The sequence below is a fragment of the Platichthys flesus genome, chromosome 19 (assembly GCF_949316205.1).
Source record: "Platichthys flesus chromosome 19, fPlaFle2.1, whole genome shotgun sequence".
NCBI lineage: Eukaryota > Metazoa > Chordata > Actinopteri > Pleuronectiformes > Pleuronectidae > Platichthys > Platichthys flesus.
Window position 1 is genome coordinate 2,978,279 of NC_084963.1, and position 21,498 is coordinate 2,999,776.

The following is a 21,498-nucleotide window of genomic DNA, read 5'->3' on the forward strand; positions in this document are numbered from 1 at the left end:
GAGGAATTATTCTCAGCTTGGAGGTGGAAGGTATATGAATGAAAACCAGTGGGACCGGGTCCCACTGCTCCAGGCCATGGAGGAGGCATGTGGCGACATGAGTGTCGAGGCCTGTTAGGGCTTCATGCGCCACTCAAGGTGTTTCTTCCAACGCTGCTTGGACAGGGAGAACATTGCCTGTGATGTGGATGAGGCCCTCTGGCAAGATAGGAACCCCTAATGCCTAAATACTTTTGTGTGTGTGTGGGGGGGGGGGGGGGGGGGGGGTTAACAGTACTGTACTGTTCTCTGTGTGTACCGAAATAAACCTTTTTTTATGCATATTTGTGTGCTGTTTTATATTTGACTATGAAAAAAGTAGGCCTACATTGAGACATTTTACAAAAGGAGAAATGGCTCATTCTCCAGAGTCACTGTCATTCATATGGTGTGTTCCATTTCGATGATTGTGTTTTCAGTTTTGCACTACAGTGTGCTGTAAATACTTGGTAGTGTGCAAGCAAATGCTTAGTTGTGTGTACCGAATGAAAACACGAGTTCCATTTTGTGAACAGGTAAGAGATTTGATGGCAAAGAGTCATCTTGCAAAGGGAGTGTCAGGTTTAGCATTTTGTGTGTGAGGTTTTCAGTTTTCTGTGTGTAGTTTTAAGAAAGCCGTTATTGTTTTGAAAAACGTGTTTTAACAATTGTGAAAAACTGTAACATCACTGTGTGGTCACTGAGCTGCTGAACGATGACTTCACAGAAAAGTTAAGCGCATTGGAGTTTTTTTAACGAATGTTGGTTCATGTTTGAATCTCTGATGTTGGATATATAAGGAGGACCTGACCTGTGAGCTGGAGCTGTTTCTGAAGCTCTTGACTCGCAGGATGAACACCCTCCCAACTCTGTTTCTCTTGGCCGCCGGCCTCTCTGTGGGTGAGTACAACTCCACAAAAAGCTTCAACCCCCCATCTCCCTTGTGGATAAATAAAGTATTTCTGATTCATCTGCATTTGCAGCTGTTGATGCTCCTTCTAGTCCTGTATAACCAGATATCTCATCCTTCCAGCTTGCTGTGGTCCAAGGCCATCAATCCAAAAGAGGGCTCTCAACCAGTTCAGGGAAGAAATCCAGTGCCTGATGTCCGACAGCTCGCCGGTTCTGGACTACTATGACTACGGCTGCTACTGTGGATATGGCGGCTCTGGTACGCCTGTGGACGAGCTGGACAGGTCGTGATTCATTCACTCTCTCAGCTCAGTGCTACCTTAACTATAAAAACACCTTTTCTCACTGTCTGAACACTTGTGTTGTCAAACCTGCAGGTGCTGCCAAGTGCACGACAACTGTTACGGTGACGCCATGCAGCACGACGCATGCTGGCCCATCTTCGACAACCCTTACACCGAGTTCTACAACTTCAGATGTGCCAAACAAAGCAAGATGATCACCTGTGGCGGTGAGTGCACCGAGACAACAGTAGCGTGAGGTTATCAACGAAGAAGAAATCACCTCCTAACCACCTTGTGCACTTTCTCCTCCTCAGACAACAACGATGAATGTGAGCAGTTCATCTGTGAGTGTGACAGGAAGGCTGCCGAGTGTTTCGCCAGATCAACTTATCACCCCGAGAACCAGCGACTGCCCAGTGACCAATGTCAGTAGAAGACCTCTCCAGTTAATCCAACACAGGATCCACTCCCACACACGACACACCCATCACTGAGCTCTCAGGAGCGGCAGCAGCTTGTTTCGTCCGCTCATTGAAATACTCACACTGACTTTGTACTGTCACATTCTCAAGGTCATGGTTTACTTTTCTCCTTCTCTCTTTGCGCTGTGTCTCTATTGTTAGCTGTGGATCTGTATAATGACCAGAAACACCAGTAGATCTGCATCTCTCATTAACTGATGCTCGGTTATTCACAGGTATAATCCTAACTCAAGTTTCCAGTAGAGGGCGCTCTCATCTGTCTCTTTATTCCCTTGCTGGCAGAAATTAGTTTACAGACTGTAGACTTTAATATTGGCAATTTATCAAATTTTAAAAATGCTTGCAGTACTCAATAAAGAAGACAAAGTCTTTGTATAATTTGTGAATTATTCAGTTGTATATATTACGTTATACCTTGGTTGATGATGTCATCTTAATATAGTTGCAGTGTTGTGGTCCGTTTTCATTTCAGTCAAGTGTCCGAGCAAATTGCTGGTTTGGACCAAGACGACGTAGTTGAGACCAAAACCAGAGCAAATTATTGTTTCATCATGAATTAACTTGGTCTAAACTTTTAAAATAACTGCACTACGATAGCACACATTTATTTTTGTGTAGAATGTACACACAGTGTATGTATCCTGATCAGGTTCAATGTTCACGACAATGTATCAGAAGAATAACACATACATAACTTTAATGTAAAATACTAATGCGTACACATATATTTGGATCATCTCTGCAGATTGGATGCACTGATATACCACTGTTATCCTCCTGAACTTACAGTGTTAATACAGTGCTCTAATTCAGAGTCAAAAGCAATGACTGTATATAAATGGATGACGTGTCTCCACTTCCTTCTGTTTTGCAGAAAAACACTTGAACGTACATTTTGTAAAACGATTGAAACCATCTTTAAGAAAAACCTATTGAGCATGCACATTGACTTTTTAGTCTAGGTGCAGTTTATGACCTATACTGCATCCAGCCACCAGGGGGGAACCAAGACAGTTTGGGTACACTTAGGGGAAGGTGTCAAGTCGGCCATCTTTATTTACAGTCAATGGTCACACCATGTAGTTTATCCCTGCCCTCAGATAAAATGGCATCATTTTGATTTTGACACTATTTAGTTGCAATACCAGTTTCTATAAAGTGAGACTTGAGATGAAGAGTTAAGGTGAATGGAAAAGATGACAGAAATGGAAACACATCATTGTGACCAAGTGACGCACATTGGATTGATGAACCACAAACTGACAAAGGGAACGTCTCAGGATCGTGTGACAGACTGGAACTGCTGCTGAGCAGCGAGCGCTCACACACACGTGTTGCTTCAACGCTTTACGGTGGACGTGCCTGACACTGAGTGCTGTCATGATCATCATTAAGATAACCAATCACAGTGTCCTGCTCGGGTCACATGGAGTGGCTTGCTTCTGTGCCAATGCGCGATGCTAGCTGCCGTGCTATGCTAAAGAGAATTCGTGGGAAATCGATTTCACAAGCAACATTCACCAGGTTCACACGCTGCCTCCTTTTGATGTCAGGCTGAAGATTGTAATTGCATTCGTGTGATTGGCTGGCGCCTGCTCTCGAGTGTTTGTTAAGATACGATTTGATCGGCTGGTGTTAAAAAAGTTGATCTTATCTCAACACGCAGCTCCAACACAGTGACACAACAAAACCACAACCACGACACAGTTTGGCAACGCACTCGCCACAGTCCAAGTGATTAGGAAACATTTCGGTTGAAGCCTCGTATGTGTGAGAACTGTGTTACTGAGGAGTTGCTGTCAACATGTTTGTGTTTTTTATGATCTGAAGAATTGAAATTATGATTAGATCATTAATTTGTATTTGTCACATGTTGGTGTCTGTGTGTAACAACAAAAAGACGATCTTCTGAGTTCTGCTGTTGTTTTAGAATCAAATGGTGATGATTTATTGATGAGAAGATTCTGGACAAACAGAAAAATAGCTGTGTCATTAAATGAAATGTGTTGTTGAGTCTTTGACTCGTGCTGGTCCGGCGCATTTTCCATTTTGAGAGATATTTGTATTAAAGATCCTGTTACAGTTCAAAACCGTGTGTAGTTTGAGTCCTGTGCTGTCAGCTTCAATCAAACATTGTTTATTTGCAAAGGGCGATGAGTAGTTTCAACTCATCTCTGATGAACCAGAAAGCGGCTCCTGAAATGTTTAAAACATCAAAGGACAAACAGCCTCAGACTACCTGTCCTATGAACTGGTGAGAGGGCGCCCCCCCCCGAGGCCTGATATGTCTGAAGCTCTTGACTCGCAGGATGAACGCCCTTCGAACTCTGTTTCTCTTGGCCGCCGGCCTCTCTGTGGGTGAGTACATCTCCACAGAAAGCTTCACCCCCCCCATCTCCCTTGTCGATAAATAAAGTATTTGTGATGCATCTGCATGTGCCGCGGTTGATGCTCCTTCTAGTTGTGTATAACCAGAATTCTAATCCTTCCAGCTTGCTGTGGTCCAAGGGCACCATCCAAAGGAGGGCAGTCCACCAGTTCAGAAAAGGTATCAAGTGCCTGGTGCCAGACAGCTTGCCAGTTTTGGACTACGCTGACTACGGCTGCTACTGTGGATATGGCGGCTCTGGCACGCCTGTGGACGAGCTGGACAGGGTGGGATTCATTCACTCTCTCTCTACCATGACATAAAAACGCCTTTTTGCCCTGTCTAAACACTTGAGTGCAGGTGCTGCGAGATGCACGACCAGTGTTTTGATAACGCCATGCAGCACGACGCATGCTGGTCCATCTTCGACAACCCTTACACCGAGATCTACACCTACAGCTGACGACAAGAGGTTTAGGTTATTAAAAAAGAAGAAGATAATCTCCTTACCACCGTGTCCACTTTCTCATCCTCAGAGAACAATAATGCACGTGCGACGTTCATCTGCGAGTGTGACAGGAAGGCTGCCGAGTGTTTTGCCAAATCGCCTTACAACGATGAGAACAAGCACCTGCCCAGTGACCAATGTCAGTCCCTGGGCAGTTAATCGTACGTAGGAACCACTCCTACAGAAGATGCTCGACATTCAGATAAATTTGTTGTGGAGCCTTTGACTAGTGCTGGTTATGCACATTTTCCATTTTGGGAGATATTTGTATTAAAGATCCTGTTACAGTTCATATCCGTGTGTAGTTCGAGTCTTGCGCTGTCAGCTTCAATCAAACATTGTTTATTTGCAAAGGGCGATGAGTAGTTTCAACTCATCTCTGATGAACCAGACAGCGGCTTCTGAAGTGTTTAAAACATCAAATGGACAAACAGCCTCAGACGACCTGTCCCATGAGCAGGTGACAGGGCGGGCCCCCCGAGGCCTGATGCTCGATATATAAGGAGGACCTGAACTTTGAGCTGGAGCTGTGTCTGAAGCTCTTGACTCGCAGGATGAACTTCCTCCGAACTCTGTTTCTCTTGGCCGCCGGCCTCTCTGTGGGTGAGTACAACTTCACAGAAAGCTTCACCCCCCATCTCCCTTGTGGATAAAGTGTTTCTTATTCATCTGCATGTGCAGCGGTTGATTGATGCTCCTTCTAGTCCTGTATAACCAGAATTCTCATCCTTCCAGCTTGCTGTGGTCCAAGGGCACCAATCGAACCCAGGGCTCTCAACCAGTTCAGGAAAGAAATCCAGTGCCTGATGTCCGACAGCTCGCCGGTTTTAGACTACGCTGACTACGGCTGCTACTGTGGATATGGCGGCTCTGGCACGCCTGTGGACGAGCTGGACAGGTCGTGATTCATTCACTCTCTCTCTACCATGACATAAAAACACCTTTTCTCACTGTCTGAACACTTGTGTTTTCAAAACTGCAGGTGCTGCGAAGTGCATGACCAGTGTTACGATGACGCCATGAAGCACGACGCATGCTGGCCCATCTTCGACAACCCTTACACCGAGATCTACAACTTCAGATGTGCCAAACAAAGCAAGATGATCACCTGTGGCGGTGAGTGCACTGAGACGACAGGAGTGTGAGGTTATCAACGAAGAAGAAATAACCTCCTAACCACCTTGTGCACTTTCTCCTCCTCAGACAACAACAGCGAATGTGAGCAGTTCATCTGCGAGTGTGACAGGAAGGCCGCCGAGTGTTTCGCCAGATCGCCTTATCACCCCGAGAACAAGCGACTGCCCAGTGACCGATGTCAGTAGAAGACCTCTCCAGTTAATCGAAGGCAGGATCCACTCCCACACACGACACACCCATCACTGAGCTCTCAGGAGCGGCAGCAGCTTGTTTCGTCCGCTCATTGAAATACTCACACTGACTTTGTTCTGTCACATTCTCAAGGTCATGGTTTTCTTTTCTCCTTCTCTCTTTGCACTGCGTCTCTATTGTTAGCTCTGGATCTGTATCCTGACCAGAAACACCAGTAGATCTGCATCTCTCATTAACTGATGCTCGGTTATTTACGGGTATAATCCTAACTCAAGTTTCCAGTAGAGGGCGGTCTCAACTAGCTCTTTCTTCCCTTGCTTGCAGAAAGTAATTGAATATTGGCAATTTATCAAATTAAACAAATGCTTGCAGTACTCAATAAAGTGGATTAAAAAAATGATCAGTTTGTATGTGTGAATTTATAATGTTTTTGTATTATTTGTGAAGTATTCAGTTGTATAAATTATTTTATACCTTGGTTGATGATGTCATCTTACAGTTTTTCCAGGTTGTTAACACACAAAAGGCGAAAATTCGGCACAATTTACACAACCTTCACTTCATGTATCAATCGCTCGACCCAATTTGGCACTACTTCACACTCCCTTATCTGCATTAGACTCTGACATTCATTCTTTACACTCTCATGTCAATTACACATCACCTTGTTGTCAAAACACTACACACAATGTTTAGTTGTTGCACACACTTCTCAAGTAAAATCTCAAAGCATCAACCTACAACACACAAATACTCAAATCTCTAAACATTCAGGTCTCTTGAGCAATTTCACCTCAGTTACACAGCTGAACAGGAGACTGAAATTGTAGATATGGTTCGTGAGAACAACTCTCTCACACTCAGACAAATAAAAACTAGGATCCTGGCTGACCATGCTACATCTAGAAACGTCCAGACCGTCAGCCTCTCTACATTGGAGCATATTCTTCCCAGCACTGCCATGTGGTTGAAACAAGTGTTCAGGGTCCCATTAGAACGGAACACAGGCAAGAAGGAGTTACAGAGAGAGTTTGGGCTTGTAAGTACCAACATGCATTACTGACACATGCATGTATTGTACCTGTAAGACAATATTGTACCTTTTCTACAGTGTCTCACTGTAGCCCACTGTGTTGACCTCTCTGTGTCCATACTGTAAATTGCATTGTCATGCTGTCTGTGTCAGCGGATTTACATTACATTACATTACATTTCATTTAGCTGACGCTTTTATCCAAAGCGACTTACAATATGTGCATTCAACCCCAAGGGAACAAACCCAGGATGTATCCAGGAGGATGACACAGCTCATGTGTTGTACCAGTACATCTTTATTGATGAGGTGGGACTCAACCCGTTGAAGAGGAGGCGGGGCAGAAACGTCATTGGCCAGCGGGCCATTGTTGTGGTCCCCGGCCAGCATGGTGGGAACATCACAATGTCTGCTGCAATGAATCACCATGGGATCTTGCACTGCCATGCCCACCTAGGGTTCTATAACGCTGCCCGTCTCCTCGTCTTCCTGGATGGCCTGCTTGACCTGCTGGTACCACCTGGTCAGGTAGATGACCCACAGTGGATCCATCACGTTGTCATCTGGGACAATGTGAGCTGTCCCCGGGCTGCTCAAGGGCGTGAGTGGTTCCAGGACCACCCACATTTTTCCGTTTTATACCTTCCACCATATTCTCCTTTCCTGAATCCCATTGACGAATTATTTTCAGCTTGAAGGTGGAAGGTGTATGAACAGAACCCACAGGACCGGGTCCCAATGCTCCAGGCCATGGAGGAGGCTTGCGGCGACGTGAGTGTGGAGGCCTGTCAGCATTTTGTGTGTGAGGTTTTCAGTTTTCTGTGTGCAGTTTTGAGAATGCCGTTTTTGTTTTGAAAAACGTGTGTTAACAATTGTGAAAAACCTTAATTTTGTGAAGGGGGGAGGGGGGGGGTTGAGCTGGCCGGTTTACAGTACTTTTCTCTGTGTGTACTGAAATAAACCTTTTTTGCTGCATATTTGTGTGCTGTTTTATGTTTGACTATGAAGAAAGTAGACCTACATAGAGACATTTTACAAAAGGAGAAATGGCTCATTCTCCAGAGTCATTGTCATTCATATGGTGTGTTCCATTTTGATGATTGTGTTTTCAATTTTGCACTTCAGTGTGCTGTAAATGCTTGGTAGTGTGCAAGCAAATGCTTAGTTGTGTGAACTCAATGAATGGTATTTGTGTGTCATTTGAAAATATGGCTGTGTGTACCAAATGAAAACACGAGTTCCATTTAGTGAACAGGTAAGAGATTTGATGGCAAAGAGTCATCTTGCAAAGGGAGTGTCAGGTTTAGCATTTTGTGTGTGAGGTTTTCAGTTTTCTGTGTGTAGTTTTGAGAAAACCGTTATTGTTTTGAAAAACGTGTGTTAACAATTGTGAAAAAATGTAATGGGGCTTCATTTGCTCCACTGCGTCATCAAGTGGACAATAAATGTAAAACAGGCAGAGTGATTATAATGACATCATGGCTTTGGTGTGTGAAGCTTTGAATTGAATGAATGAATGAATGATGTTTGTGATGCCAATACATAAATTATGAACTTATTAATATGGTGTCTGTCTTTATGATACAATGGCGGGGGTCAAAAGGGAAAGGGGAAACAAATTGGGCAGAGGGTTGTTTCCCCTGCAATAAAGTCCAAAGTCAACAAAATGCTATGGGGTGGTGGGGGCACGCACCACTAGCAGGGACGTGTGTGTGTGTGTGTATGTGTGCGTGTCTGTGTGTGTTTTCACAGACAGCGCAACTTTATCTATTCAATGAACAATATTCACATTAATATCCCTTCATATTTACAGCTGATCTGCAGTGAAACCGCAGCCAGTGAGTCCAGAGAGTTCGGAGATCGACAGTGACGATTGAGAGATCGACCGGTAGATCTCGATCAACAGGTTGTGACCACTGTGCTAAGCTATAAGGCTGTAGCTATATGTTTTTATTAATTTCTTAGTGGACAACTTCTTATTTCTTACATTTCCCACAAATATGGGGAGGATTCAAATAGGCCTGCATAGTTCTGTGTTTATAGGCCTCCACATTGCCAGGGAATTTTGTTCGTCCTCTTCATAAAGTTTTTCGGTTTTATTTCGCTGTAACAGTTAAAAATAGCAATACAATGTCAACAGTTTTCTATACTGTCGTTCTTTAATTTCATAAATGCAACTGACTCGAGTTTTAATACATAGTATGTATAAACGTTATCAAAAACGTTTTGCGGGTCCAAACGGCTCTTTTCAGAGATAAAGTTGCAAACCCCTGGTTAATGATCCGAAGGACTGAAATTATGACTTCAAACACCAATATATATTTGGCACATGTTGGTGTCTGGGTGTAACAGCCGTGAAAAAAAAAAAAGACAACCTTCTGCCTAAAGGTCTCTTTGTGTTTTTTTTTATTGTCGCTGCTATTGCTTTGACAGATATTTGTATTAAAGATCCTTTTACAGTTCATATCCGTGTGCAGTGTGAGTCGTGTTTGCTGTCAGCTTCAATAAAATACTGTTTATTGTCAAAAGGTGATGATTAGTATCAACTTATCTCTGATGAACCAGACAGCGCCTTTTGAAATGATATATGACTATATATAAAAGTTGAAAACATAAAAACCTTTGTAATGTCTTGACTCACGATTAAGTGGAATACAAATAACACACATAACTTTTTCGTAATATTTCCAATGAAACCTGGATGAGAACAACCAACCACACTGATGTATTAATCTCCCGGTTTTGCAGAAAAACTGGAATTAATAACTTAATAGACATTGTTTTTCAGTGCTAACCTCTTTGCAGTATTTCTAATTTAGTCTATTAAGTAAAGTGACTCTTTTAGCTGAGGTTTCTTAATACAGCAGAACGAATTGAAGAAAGCAAATAATGATGTTTATTAACTGGAGATGGTAATTGTTACTCAAATATCTGATATGAGTTGGAAGAGGAAACGGAAAATGGATACTGTTTTAGAAAAAACAAGGATGGAAGATGAGTGGAGGAAGAAGGAAGAACAAAATATAACTTTAAGATGAAGAAACCAACCTTATTTTATTATATATATATTTTTATTTTTTAAACGTGTCTTTTCGTTTAGTTATAATACAGCACAATACACTGGTCACTGTAAAAAATCTGACTTTTACAAATGAGGAGTAGAAAGGCCCACAGTGTGAATCCTCTCTCTCATTAACATCGCTGTGTAATCACTGAACTTCTGAACTATGACTTCACAGTAAAGTTAAGCACGTAGGAGTTTTTCTCTAGAATTTTGGTTCATGTTTGTATTTCAGATCCTGTTCAGTGTGAGGGGTGCGACCCTATGTCATATAAACTGATGACAGGGCGTGTCCCTTGAGGGTACATATAAGGAGGACCAGAATTTTGGGCTGGACCTGTGTCTGAAGCTCTTGACTCGCAGGATGAACACCCTCCGAACTCTGTTTCTCTTGGCCGCCGGCCTCTCTGTGGGTGAGTACAACTTCACAGAAAGCTTCACCCCCCACATCTCCCTTGTGGATAAATACAGTATTTCTGATTAATCTGCATGAGTGGCTGTTGATTGATGCTCCTTCTAGTCCTGTATAACCAGATCTCTCATCCTTCCAACTTGTTGTCCTTCAGCCATGTCTGGCAAGAGGCAGGCGCTCCCCGAATTCAGGAAAATGATCCTGTGCTTGATGCCCGGCAGCTGGCCGATTAGGGACTATGCAGACTATGGCTGCTACTGTGGGCTGGGCGGCTCTGGCACGCCTGTGGACGAGCTGGACAGGTCGTGATTCATTCACTCGCTCAGCTCAGTGCTACCATGACATAAAACCACCTTTTCGCCCTGTCTGAACACTTGTGTTGTCAAACCTGCAGGTGCTGTCAAGTGCATGATAACTGTTACGGTGAGTCTGAGAATTACGACGCATGCAGGCCCTATATCGACAGCCCTTACATCGAGTGGTACGCCTACAAGTGTGAAGAAGGAAGCAAGACGCTCACCTGTGGCGGTGAGTGCACCAAGAGGACAGGAGCGTGAGGTAATCAAAGAAGAAGAAATGACCTCCTAACCACCTTGTGCACTTTCTCCTCCTCAGAGAAGAACAACGCATGTGAGCAGTTCATCTGTGAGTGTGACAGGAAGGCCTCCGAGTGTTTCGCCAAATCGACTTATAACAAGGAGCACCATAACTGGCCCAAAAACAAATGTCAGTAGACGATCTCTGATGTTAATCGAAGGCAGGATCCACTCCCACACACGACACACCCATCACTGAGCTCTCAGGAGCGGCAGCAGCTTGTTTCGTCCGCTCATTGAAATACTCACACTGACTTTGTTCTGTCACATTCTCAAGGTCATGGTTTTCTTTTCTCCTTCTCTCTCTGCAATGCGTCTCTATTGTTAGCTGTGGATCTGTATCCTGACCAGAAACACCAGTACAACTGCATCTCTCATTAACTGATGCTCGGTTATTCATAGGTATAATCCTGACTCAAGTTTCCAATAGAGGGCGCTCTCATCTTGCTCTTTCTTCCCTTGCTTGCAGGAGGTAGTTTACAGACTGTAGACTTTAATATTGGCAAATTATCAAATTATACAAATGCTTGCAGTACTCAATAAAGACGATAAAACAAATTATTCAGTGTGTGTGTTTTTGAAGTATTCAGTTATTATATATTATTTTATACCTTGGTTGATGATGTCATCTTAATATAGTTGCAGTGTTGTGGTCCGTTTTCATTTCAGTCATGTGTCCGAGCACATTGCTGGTTTGGACCAAGACGACGTAGTTCAGACCAAAACCAGAGCAAATTATTATGTTATCATGAATTAACTTGGTCTAAACTTTAAAGTAACTGCACTACGATAGTACACATTTGTTTTAGTGTAGAATGTACACACAGTGTATGTATCCTGATCAGGTTCAATGTTCACGACAATGTATCAGAAGAATAACACATACATTACTATAATGTTCATAAAAATATCAACTAGAGAACAAATAAATGTTTTAATTGTGATCAAAAAAGAAGATGCAACATATGATAAAAAGTTGGAATCAATCAACACAGGAAGCAAGAAAATGGAGGAACATATAAAAAGTAAAGAAATGAACCTGTACGTGCTGGTTTGACTTGTTCAGACTTTATTTTAACTTGCACACATTGAATCCTGGAGTTTGTCAGATTCCTTGCGAGGGAAAAAAATACCTGTGATTGTTGTAAATATTTAATGAGCTGACCTCTTTTAGGGAAGCTCCTACAGATCTGTGTGCATTGTGTGAGCAGCAGTTTGCTCCATCACTCTCTGGCTCCCTCACTTTCTCTCCCCCCCCCCACACACACACACCCAGCAGCCACATTGGCAGTGAGGGAGCCACATTTACACTATATTAACAAAACCAACACACATGACCCAGCAGGTAATTTCATTTAGTCAGTGCTCTCTCTGTAAACACAAACTTTGTGCAACGTGGTGCTTTGTTGTGTCTGGCCCGCTGCTCTGGGACCAACGGGCAAAAGTTCCCTGGACTCGTGGTTTGAAATAGAAAAACAAAACGTAGCCTCGAGCTGGGACAGAGTTCTATTGACACGATATTGAAGTGGGTCAAACAAGTGTTTGTCTTTCAGGTACACAGGAGTTGAACCAGCGACAGTTCGGGCCTTGATATTCAAGAGGAAGCTCCTGTAGGAGGGGGTGGTCCGAATGTGAAGCAGGGATCACATGTCACAGACATTTACTTGGAATATGGTGGCAGCTCAACGCGGGAAACTTATAAATATATTTGAATCTGTCGGCCATCTCTTTATTTTCTAAAGTCTGTTTATTCACATTGATCTGTTTCTTCAATTACTGCGTATGTAATTAATGAAATTCTCCGTTTCCTTGAACATTTAATGTACAGATAGCCAAAGAAACCCCTTCATGTCCCATGATGCATCTTCCCTGAGGCGGAGTCACCTTCAGCGCTGAGACGGGTGGAGCTGACGGGTCAGAGTGGAAACATGTCTGCTCACGACGTTCTCCCTGCCGGAGCCACCTCTGAGCTAGATGGACTCAAACTAGCTCCTGGCTTTAGGCCCGGAAATTAAACATCTACAGAGAAACAGCCTTTTCAAAAAATGGAAACAGGTTTATCGTATACAGCTTTTGATGCATTTCTTTTTCTCTGTAAGACAGTTTGATAAAGTGTTGGATAGAGAAATCTCTTCTGCCATTTTGCTGCACTTTCAGAGAGTTTCTGGTGCAAAATAAGAAATTTTATGTGAAAAGTAACACAAAAATAGTTTGCAAAATTGCTTTAAAAACTAAATTAGATAAAAATTAAGGTGACATTGTATTTTCTCATAATGCTAACTTTTAATAAATTGATCTAAAAGACGTTGTTTTTCAGTTCAAGCCTCTTTGCAGTAATTATTTCTCTGTATAATGTCACTTCATCTCTGTCAACAAAATAAAAAGTATCTGTTCAGTATATAAAGGAAAGTGACCCTTTTATCTGAGGTTTCTTAATACAGCAGAACGAATGGAAGAAAGTAAATAATGACGTTTATTAACTGGAGATGAGAAATTCTAACTCAAATATTTTGTATGAGATGGAAGAGGAAATGGAAAATTTATATTGTATTTATAAAAAGAAGGATGGAAAACGAGAGGAGGAGGAAGGAAGAACAAAATATAACTTTAAGATTTAGAAACCCCTTTTTATTTTATGATAAATATAATTTGATTTTGAACCGCTCTTTTTCTTTAGTTATAATACATCACAATACACTGGTTAGTGTAAGAAATCACACTTTTAAAAAAACGTGTCTCATGAGACGGTTCGTAAGATATCGTACTTAAAGTTATGTCAACATTTTCGTAGAGAATCCTACGCAATGCAAGATGGCGGATATTGTTGTATTCTTGGTGGAAAACGGTATATTTTAGCAGTGTTTCTTAATAAAAATGTGTTTTGATGATATTTGTTTCGAGATATGTGTGTTTCAGTTTCAATACTTTCATTCGTGGTAAAAAAAAACAAAAAAAGCTTAGATGCTTTCTAAACCCTATTTTCACAACCCTCATCTCAACCCGGAAGAACCATACAGAGAACTACAAATTGAACAGCGTTCTTGTATATGTGTGTGTGTTGCTCCCATCTTTTGTAGTTCTAATGTGTTTTCACTATTATGTGAGATTGCGACCGGGAACCTTCCATGCTTCTTTATGGTATATTGGAGTGAGAAAAATACCTGTGTTCAGTGTGAGTGGTGCAACCCTATGTCATATAAATTGATGAGAGGGCAGGCCCCCCGAGGGTGTACATAAGGAGGACCTGAACTTTGAGCTGGATTCGTTTTCAAAGCTCTTGACTCGCAGGATGAACGCCCTCCGAACTCTGTTTCTCTTGGCTGCCGGCCTCTCTGTGGGTGATTGAAACTTCACAAAAAGCTTCACCCCCCATCTCCCTTGTGAAAAAATACGGTATTTGGGATTAATCTGCATGATGCTCCTTCTGGTCCTGTATAACCAGTTTTCTCATCCTTCCAGCTTAGTGTGCTTCAGCTCTGTCCATCAACGGCAAGTCGCTCTACCAGTTCCAGCAAATGATCCTGTGCACGATGAAAAGGGGCGGCTCTGGTACGCCTGTGGACGAGCTGGACAGGTCGTGATTCATTCACTCTCTCAGCTCAGTGCTACCAAGACATATAAACACCTTTCACCCTGTCTGAACACTTGTGTTGTCAAACCTGCAGGTGCTGTCAAGTGCACGACAACTATTACGGTGACGCCCTGGAGCACCACGCATGCTGCACCATTTTCACCAGCCCTTACATTAAGTTTTATTCCTAAAACTGTGACGAAGCGAGCCAGACGGTCACCTGTGGCAGTGAGTGCACCGAGACGACAAGAGCATGAGGTTATTAAAGAAGAAGAAATAACCTCCTAACCACCTTGTGCACTTTCTCCTCCTCAGAGAGAAGCAACAACGAATGTGAGATGTTAATCTGCGAGTGTGACAGGAAGGCGGACGAGTGTTTCGCCAGATCGACTTATAACAATGAGCACTATAACCTGCCCGGCGACCGATGTCACTGGAAACTTCTTCAGTTAATCGAGCACAGGATCCACTCCCACACACGACACACCCATCACTGAGCTCTCAGGAGCGGCAGCAGCTTGTTTCGTCCGCTCATTGAAATACTCACACTGACTTTGTAGGAGGACCTGAACTGTGAGCTGGAGCTGTGTCTGAAGCTCTTGACTCACAGGATGAACACCCTCCGAACTCTGTTTCTCTTGGCCGCCGGCCTCTCTGTGGGTGAGTACAACTTCACAGAAAGCTTCAGCCAACATCTCCCTTGTGGATAAATACAGTATTTCTGATTCATCTGCCTGTGCGGTGATTGATGCTCCTTCTAGTCCTGTATAACCAGATCTCTCATCCTTCCACCTTGTTGTACTTCAGCCCTGTCGCGCCACGGCAGGGCAATCCCCCAGTTCAGGAACATGATCATGTGCACGTTGCCTGGCAGATGGCCGATTAGGGACTACACTGACTACGGCTGCTACTGTGGAAAGGGCGGCTCTGGTACACCTCTGGACGAGCTGGACAGGTCGTGATTCATTCACTCTCTCAGCTCAGTGCTAGCATGACATACAAACACCTTTTCTCCCTGTCTGAACACTTGTGTTGTCAAACCTGCAGGTGCTGCCAAGTGCACGACAACTGTTACGGTGTTGCCGAGAAGCACAACGAATGCTGGTCCATCTTCCACAACCCTTACATCGAGTGGTACACCTGGAGCTGTGACGAAGCGAGCAAGACGGTCACCTGTGACAGTGAGTGCACCGAGACAACAAGAGGGTGAGGTAATTAAAAAAGAAGAAATAACCATCTAACCACCTTTGTGCACTTTCTCCTCCTCAGAGAGAAGCAACAACGAATGTGAGAGGTTTATCTGCGAGTGTGACAGGAAGGCCGCCGAGTGTTTCGCCAAATCGCCTTATAACAATGAGCACTATAACTGGCCCCAAGACAGATGTCAGTGGAAAACTTCTGCAGTTAATCGAACAAAGTATCCACTCCCAACCACGACACACCCATCACTGAGCTCTCAGGAGCGGCAGCAGCCTGTTTCCTCCGCTCCTAGAAATACTCTGACTTTGTACTGTCACATTCTCACGGTCATGGTTTTCTTTTCTGCTTCTTTCTCTGCGGGTCAAGACTGGCAGAATGGCATGCTTGAACCCAAAAGCAACGATACTGAAGCAGAGTGGGAATGAGCAAAGCTCAGGTATTATTTAAACGAAGCAGGAGTCAGGAGCCAGGCAGTCAATCCGGTTGCAAACAAATCCGACAAGGGGCAGAAGATAAGTCCAGGTACAAGCAGGCAGGTCACGATGGGGATCAGGCAGAAGATAAGGCAGAAGGAAAAACGATGGAGGGTCAGGCACGGACACACTAAACGATCTGGCAGAGGACAAGGGGAACAGGCAGGCAGATATACAGGAGAGACCAATGAGTGGATGGAAGACAGGTGCATCTGTGGGTGGGGCCGGTGAAGGGATCAGAGGAATGAAGAAGTGCAGAGCAGGACGGGAGTGGCAGCGTTCTGAAATGACAAGGGGATTAGAAAACAAAACTTATCAGACAAACTGAAAATATTAATAAGAAGGTGAATTCGTGACACTGCGCTGCGTCTCTATTGTTAGCTGTGGATCTGTATCCTGACCAGAAACACCAGTACAACTGCATCTCTCATTAACTGATGCTCGGTCATTCACCAGTATAATTTATAGTTTCCAATAGAGGGCGCTCTCATCTAGCTCTTTCTTCCCTTGCTTGCAGAAAGTAGTTTACAGACTGTAGACTTTAATATAGGCAATTTTATCAAATTATAAAAATGCTTGCAGTACTCAATAAAGAAGACAAAAAAAAAGATCAGTTCATGTATGTATGAATTTAAAGAGTCTTTGTATTATTGTGAAGTATTCAGTTGAAAATATCAATTTTTACCTAGGTTGATGATGTCATCTTAATATAGTTGCAGTGTTGTGGTCCGTTTTCATTTCAGTCAAGTGTCCGAGCACATTGCTAGTTTGGACCAAGACGACGTAGTTGAGACCAAAACCAGAGCAAATTATTATGTTATCATTTATTAACTTGGTCTAAACTTTTAAAATAACTGCACTACGATAGTACACATTTATTTTTGTGTAGAATGTACACACAGTGTATGTATCCTGATCAGGTTAAATGTTCACGCCAATGTATGAGAAGAATAACACATACATAACTTTAATGTAAAATACTAATGCGTACACGTATATTTGGATCATCTCTGCAGATTGGATGCACTGATATACCACTGATATCCTCCTTAATTTACACAGTATAAATACAGAGCGATAATTCAGAGTAAAACGCAATGACTGTATATAAATGGATAACGTGTCTCCTCTTCCTTCTGTTTTGCAGAAAAACACTTGAATGTACATTTTGTAAAACGATTGAAACCATCTTTAGGAAAAACCTATTGAGCATGCACATTGACTTTTTAGTCCAGGTGCAGTTTATGACCTATTCTGCATCCAGCCACAAGGGGGAAACAAAGACAGTTTAGGGACACTCATGGAAAGGTGTCAAGTCGGCCATCTTTATTTACAGTCAATGGTCACACCATGTAGTTTATCCCTGCCCTCAGATAATATGGCATAATTTAGATTTTGACACTATTTAGTTGCAATACCAGTTTCTATAAAGTGAGACTTGAGATGAAGAGTTAAGGTGAATGGAAAAGATGACAGAAATGGAAACACATCATTGTGACCAGTTGATGGACGTTGGCTTGAAGAACCACAAAACTGACAAAGGGAACGTCTGAGGATCGTGTGACAGACTGGAACTGCTGCTGAGCAGCGAGCGCTCACACACACGTGTTGCTTCAACGCTTTACAGTGGACGTGCCTGACACTGAGTGCTGTCATGATCATCATTAAGATAACCAATCACAGTGTCCTGCTCGGGTCACATGGAGTGGCTTGCTTCTGTGCCAATGCGCGATGCTAGCTGCCCGTGCAATGCTAAAGAGAATTCGTGGGAAATCGATTTCACAAGCAACATTCACCAGGTTCACACGCTGCCTCCTTTTGATGTCAGGCTGAAGATTGTAATTGCATTCGTGTGATTGGCTGGCGCCTGCTCTCGAGTGTTTGTTAAGATACGATTTGATCGGCTGGTGTTAAAAAAGTTGATCTTATCTCGACACGCAGCTCCAACACAGTGACACAACAAAACCACAACCACAACGCAGTTTGGCAACGCACTCGCCAAAGTCCAAGTGATTAGGAAACATTTCGGTTGAAGCCTTGTATGTGTGAGAACTGTGTTACTGAGGAGTTGCTGTCAACATGTTTGTGTTGTTTATGATCTGAAGAATTGAAATTATGATTAGATCATTAATTTGTATTTGTCACATGTTGGTGTCTGTGTGTAACAGCCGGGAACAAAAAGACGATCTTCTGAGTTCTGCTGTTGTTTTAGAATCAAATGGTGATGATTTATTGATGAGAAGATTCTGGACAAACAGATAAATTGCTGTGTCATTAAATGAAATGTGTTGTTAAGCCTTTGACTCGTGCTGGTCAGGAGCATTTTCCATTTTGAGAGATATTTGTACTAAAGATCCTGTTACAGTTCAAATCCATGTCAGGCAGCGGGTTTTGAAATGTTTAAAACATGAAATTGACAAACAGCCTCAGACGACAAGAGAGAGTTTGAAGAAAAGTTGGAGAAATTAGCTTTAATCAGAAAGAATGAGGAGAGGACTCGTGGAATTAGTTATGAAAACAGAGAATTGAGTGACTGAAGGAGGTGCAGCGACCAAACCATTGATTTATTTCTTTGCTTTATAGGATTATATATAAAAGTTTAAAATATCAGAGCCTTCTTAACTGAAAGGAAAAGAAACAGACTCACGATTAAGTGGAATTCAAATGAACACACATTACTTTTCGTAATATTTCCTATGAAACCTGGATGAGAACAACCAACCACACTCATGTATTAATGTGTTGTTTTTCAGTGCAAACCTCTTTGCAGCAATTATTTCTTTATATAATGTCGCAGCCTCTCTCAACAAAATGAAATGTTTCCGTTCAGTATAATAAGGAAAGTCACCCTTTTATCTGAGGTTTCTTAACACAGCAGAATGAATGAAAGAAAGTAAATATTGTCTTTTTTTTACTAGAGATGAGATATTCTAACTCAAATATTTTATGAGATGGAAGAGGAAACGGAAAATGGATATTGTTTTTGAAAAATCAAGGAAGGAGAATGGGAGGAGGAGGAAGGAAGAACAAAATATGTCTTTAAGATGAAGAAACTGACAATATTTCATTATATGTAATTTTATTTTTAAATGTATATTTCCCTTTAGTCATAATACATCACAATACACTGGTCACTGTAAGAAATCACACGTTCACAAATGAAGAGTATAAAGTTAATCACAGAGAGAATTCTCTCTCTCACCAAGTAAACATCACTGTGTGGTCACTGATCTGCTGAACTATGACTTCACAGAAATGTCAAGTGCATTGGAGTTTTTCTAACGAATGTTGGTTCATGTTTGAATCTCGGATCCCATGCACTGTGAGGGGTGCGACCCTATGTCGTATGAACAGGTGACAGGGCGGGCTCCCCGAGACCTGATGCTCGATATATAAGGAGGACCGGAACTTTGAGCTGGACCTGTGTCTGAAGCTCTTGACTCGCAGGATGAACACCCTCCGAACTCTGCTACTCTTGGCTGCCGGCCTCTCTGTGGGTGAGTACAACTTCACAGAAAGCTTCACCCCCCATCTCCCTTGTGGATGTGTGCAGTATTTTAGATTTATTTTGCATGTGCGGTGGTTGATGAACCTTCTAGTCCTGTATAACCAGATCTCTCATCCTTCCACCTTGTTGTACTTCAGTCCTGTCTCGCCGCGGCAAGGCTCTCCCCCAGTTCGGTAAAATGATCGAACAGCTGACTAATAAGTGGTTCTGGAAGTTCCTTGACTATGGCTGCTACTGTGGAAAGGGCGGCTCTGGCACGGCTGTGGACAAGCTGGACAGGTCCTGATTCATTCACTCTATCTCTACCATGACATACAAACACCTTTTTTCCCTGTCTGAACACCTGTGATGTCAAACCTGCAGGTGCTGTCAAGTGCATGACAACTGTTACGGTGACGCCGAGAAGCGCGGCGATTGCTGGCCTATCCTCCAGAGCCCTTACGTCGCGTGGTACACCTCGACACAGCACGATGGGAGTAAGATCACCTGTGACAGTGAGTGCACTGAGACGACAAGAGAGTGAGGTTATTAAAGAAGAAGAAATAACCTCCTAACCACCTTGTGCACTTTCTCCTCCTCAGAGAACAGCAACGATGAATGTGAGCAGTTCATCTGTGAGTGTGACAGGAAGGCCGCCGAGTGTTTCGCCAGATCACCTTATAACGAGACGCTCTGGGACCTGCCCAGGGACCAATGTCAGTAGAAGACCTCTGCAGTTAATCCAACACAGGATCCACTCCCACACACGACACACCCATCACTGAGCTCTCAGGAGCGGCAGCAGCTTGTTTTGTCCGCTCATTGAAATACTCCCACTGACTTTGTACTGTCACATTCTCAAGGTCATGGTTTTCTTTTCTCCTTCTCTCTTTGCACTGCGTCTCTATTGTTAGCTGTGGATCTGTATCCTCACCAGAAACACCAGTAGATCTGCATCTCTCATTAACTGATGCTCGGTCATTCACCGGTATAATTTATAGTTTCCAATAGAGGGCACTCTCATCTGGCTCTTTCTTCCCTTGCTTGCAGAAAGTAGTTTACAGACTGTAGACTTTAATATTGGCAATTTATCAAATGTTACAAATGCTTGCAGTACTCAATAAAGAAGACAAAAAATAAACATTATTCAGTTTGTATGTGTGAATTTATTGAGTTTTTGTATTATTTGTGAAGTATTCAGTTGTATATACTATTTTATACCTAGGTTGATGATGTCATCTTAATATAGTTGCAGTGTTGTGGTCCGTTTTCATTTCAGTTAAGTGTCCGAGCACATTGCTGGTTTGGACCAAGACGACGTAGTTGAGACCAAAACCAGAGCAAATTATTATTTTATCATGAATTAACTTGGTCTAAACTTTTAAAGTAACTGCACTACGATAGTACACATTTATTTTTGTGTAGAATGTACACACAGTGTATTTATCCTGATCAGGTTCAGTGTTCACGACAATATATCGGAAGAATAACACATACAAAACTATAATGTGTCATACTAATGCGTACACATATATTTGGATCATCTCTGCAGATTGAATGCACTGATATACTACTGACATCCTCCTTAATTTACACAGTATAAATACAGAGCGATAATTCAGAGTCAAAAGCAATGACTGTATATAAATGGATGACGTGTCTCCTCTTCCTTCTGTTTTGCAGAAAAACACTTGAATGTACATTTTGTAAAATGATTGAAACCATCTTTAAGAAAAACCTATTGAGCATGCACATTGACTTTTT

At 42.6% G+C, this 21,498-nt stretch overlaps 7 protein-coding genes across 7 annotated transcripts; all 7 read left to right on the forward strand.

The window, feature by feature from the left end:
• The first annotated feature begins 869 nt into the window (after positions 1-869).
• Positions 870-1,753, forward strand: LOC133975326 (phospholipase A2-like). Its single transcript, XM_062413258.1, has 4 exons — positions 870-918; positions 1,052-1,214; positions 1,308-1,441; positions 1,529-1,753. Exons 1-4 carry the CDS (start codon positions 870-872, stop codon positions 1,645-1,647), a joined length of 465 nt encoding a protein of 154 aa, XP_062269242.1. The 3' UTR covers positions 1,648-1,753.
• Positions 1,754-4,005: 2,252 nt separating this feature from the next.
• On the forward strand, positions 4,006-4,731 carry LOC133975327 (phospholipase A2, minor isoenzyme-like). The gene is made up of 4 exons (XM_062413259.1): positions 4,006-4,054; positions 4,158-4,351; positions 4,420-4,526; positions 4,575-4,731. Exons 1-4 carry the CDS (start codon positions 4,006-4,008, stop codon positions 4,729-4,731), a joined length of 507 nt encoding a protein of 168 aa, XP_062269243.1.
• Positions 4,732-5,065: 334 nt separating this feature from the next.
• On the forward strand, positions 5,066-6,301 carry LOC133974726 (phospholipase A2-like). Its single transcript, XM_062412409.1, has 4 exons — positions 5,066-5,179; positions 5,324-5,470; positions 5,555-5,688; positions 5,776-6,301. Exons 1-4 carry the CDS (start codon positions 5,127-5,129, stop codon positions 5,892-5,894), a joined length of 453 nt encoding a protein of 150 aa, XP_062268393.1. The 5' UTR covers positions 5,066-5,126; the 3' UTR covers positions 5,895-6,301.
• Positions 6,302-10,321: 4,020 nt separating this feature from the next.
• Positions 10,322-11,561, forward strand: LOC133974727 (phospholipase A2, minor isoenzyme-like). Its single transcript, XM_062412410.1, has 4 exons — positions 10,322-10,408; positions 10,562-10,709; positions 10,802-10,935; positions 11,023-11,561. Exons 1-4 carry the CDS (start codon positions 10,360-10,362, stop codon positions 11,139-11,141), a joined length of 450 nt encoding a protein of 149 aa, XP_062268394.1. The 5' UTR covers positions 10,322-10,359; the 3' UTR covers positions 11,142-11,561.
• A 1,961-nt stretch (positions 11,562-13,522) lies between these two features.
• Positions 13,523-15,114, forward strand: LOC133975328 (acidic phospholipase A2 1-like). Its single transcript, XM_062413260.1, has 3 exons — positions 13,523-14,577; positions 14,669-14,752; positions 14,897-15,114. Exons 1-3 carry the CDS (start codon positions 14,519-14,521, stop codon positions 15,069-15,071), a joined length of 318 nt encoding a protein of 105 aa, XP_062269244.1. The 5' UTR covers positions 13,523-14,518; the 3' UTR covers positions 15,072-15,114.
• A 2-nt stretch (positions 15,115-15,116) lies between these two features.
• Positions 15,117-16,858, forward strand: LOC133975240 (phospholipase A2, minor isoenzyme-like). Its single transcript, XM_062413147.1, has 4 exons — positions 15,117-15,234; positions 15,382-15,529; positions 15,622-15,755; positions 15,844-16,858. The coding sequence occupies exons 1-4, from the start codon at positions 15,186-15,188 to the stop codon at positions 16,197-16,199; spliced, it is 687 nt and encodes a 228-aa protein (XP_062269131.1). The 5' UTR covers positions 15,117-15,185; the 3' UTR covers positions 16,200-16,858.
• Positions 16,859-19,649: 2,791 nt separating this feature from the next.
• LOC133975241 (acidic phospholipase A2 HTe-like) lies at positions 19,650-20,887 on the forward strand. Its single transcript, XM_062413148.1, has 4 exons — positions 19,650-19,744; positions 19,893-20,034; positions 20,119-20,249; positions 20,337-20,887. Exons 1-4 carry the CDS (start codon positions 19,696-19,698, stop codon positions 20,456-20,458), a joined length of 444 nt encoding a protein of 147 aa, XP_062269132.1. The 5' UTR covers positions 19,650-19,695; the 3' UTR covers positions 20,459-20,887.
• The last annotated feature ends 611 nt before the right edge of the window (positions 20,888-21,498 follow it).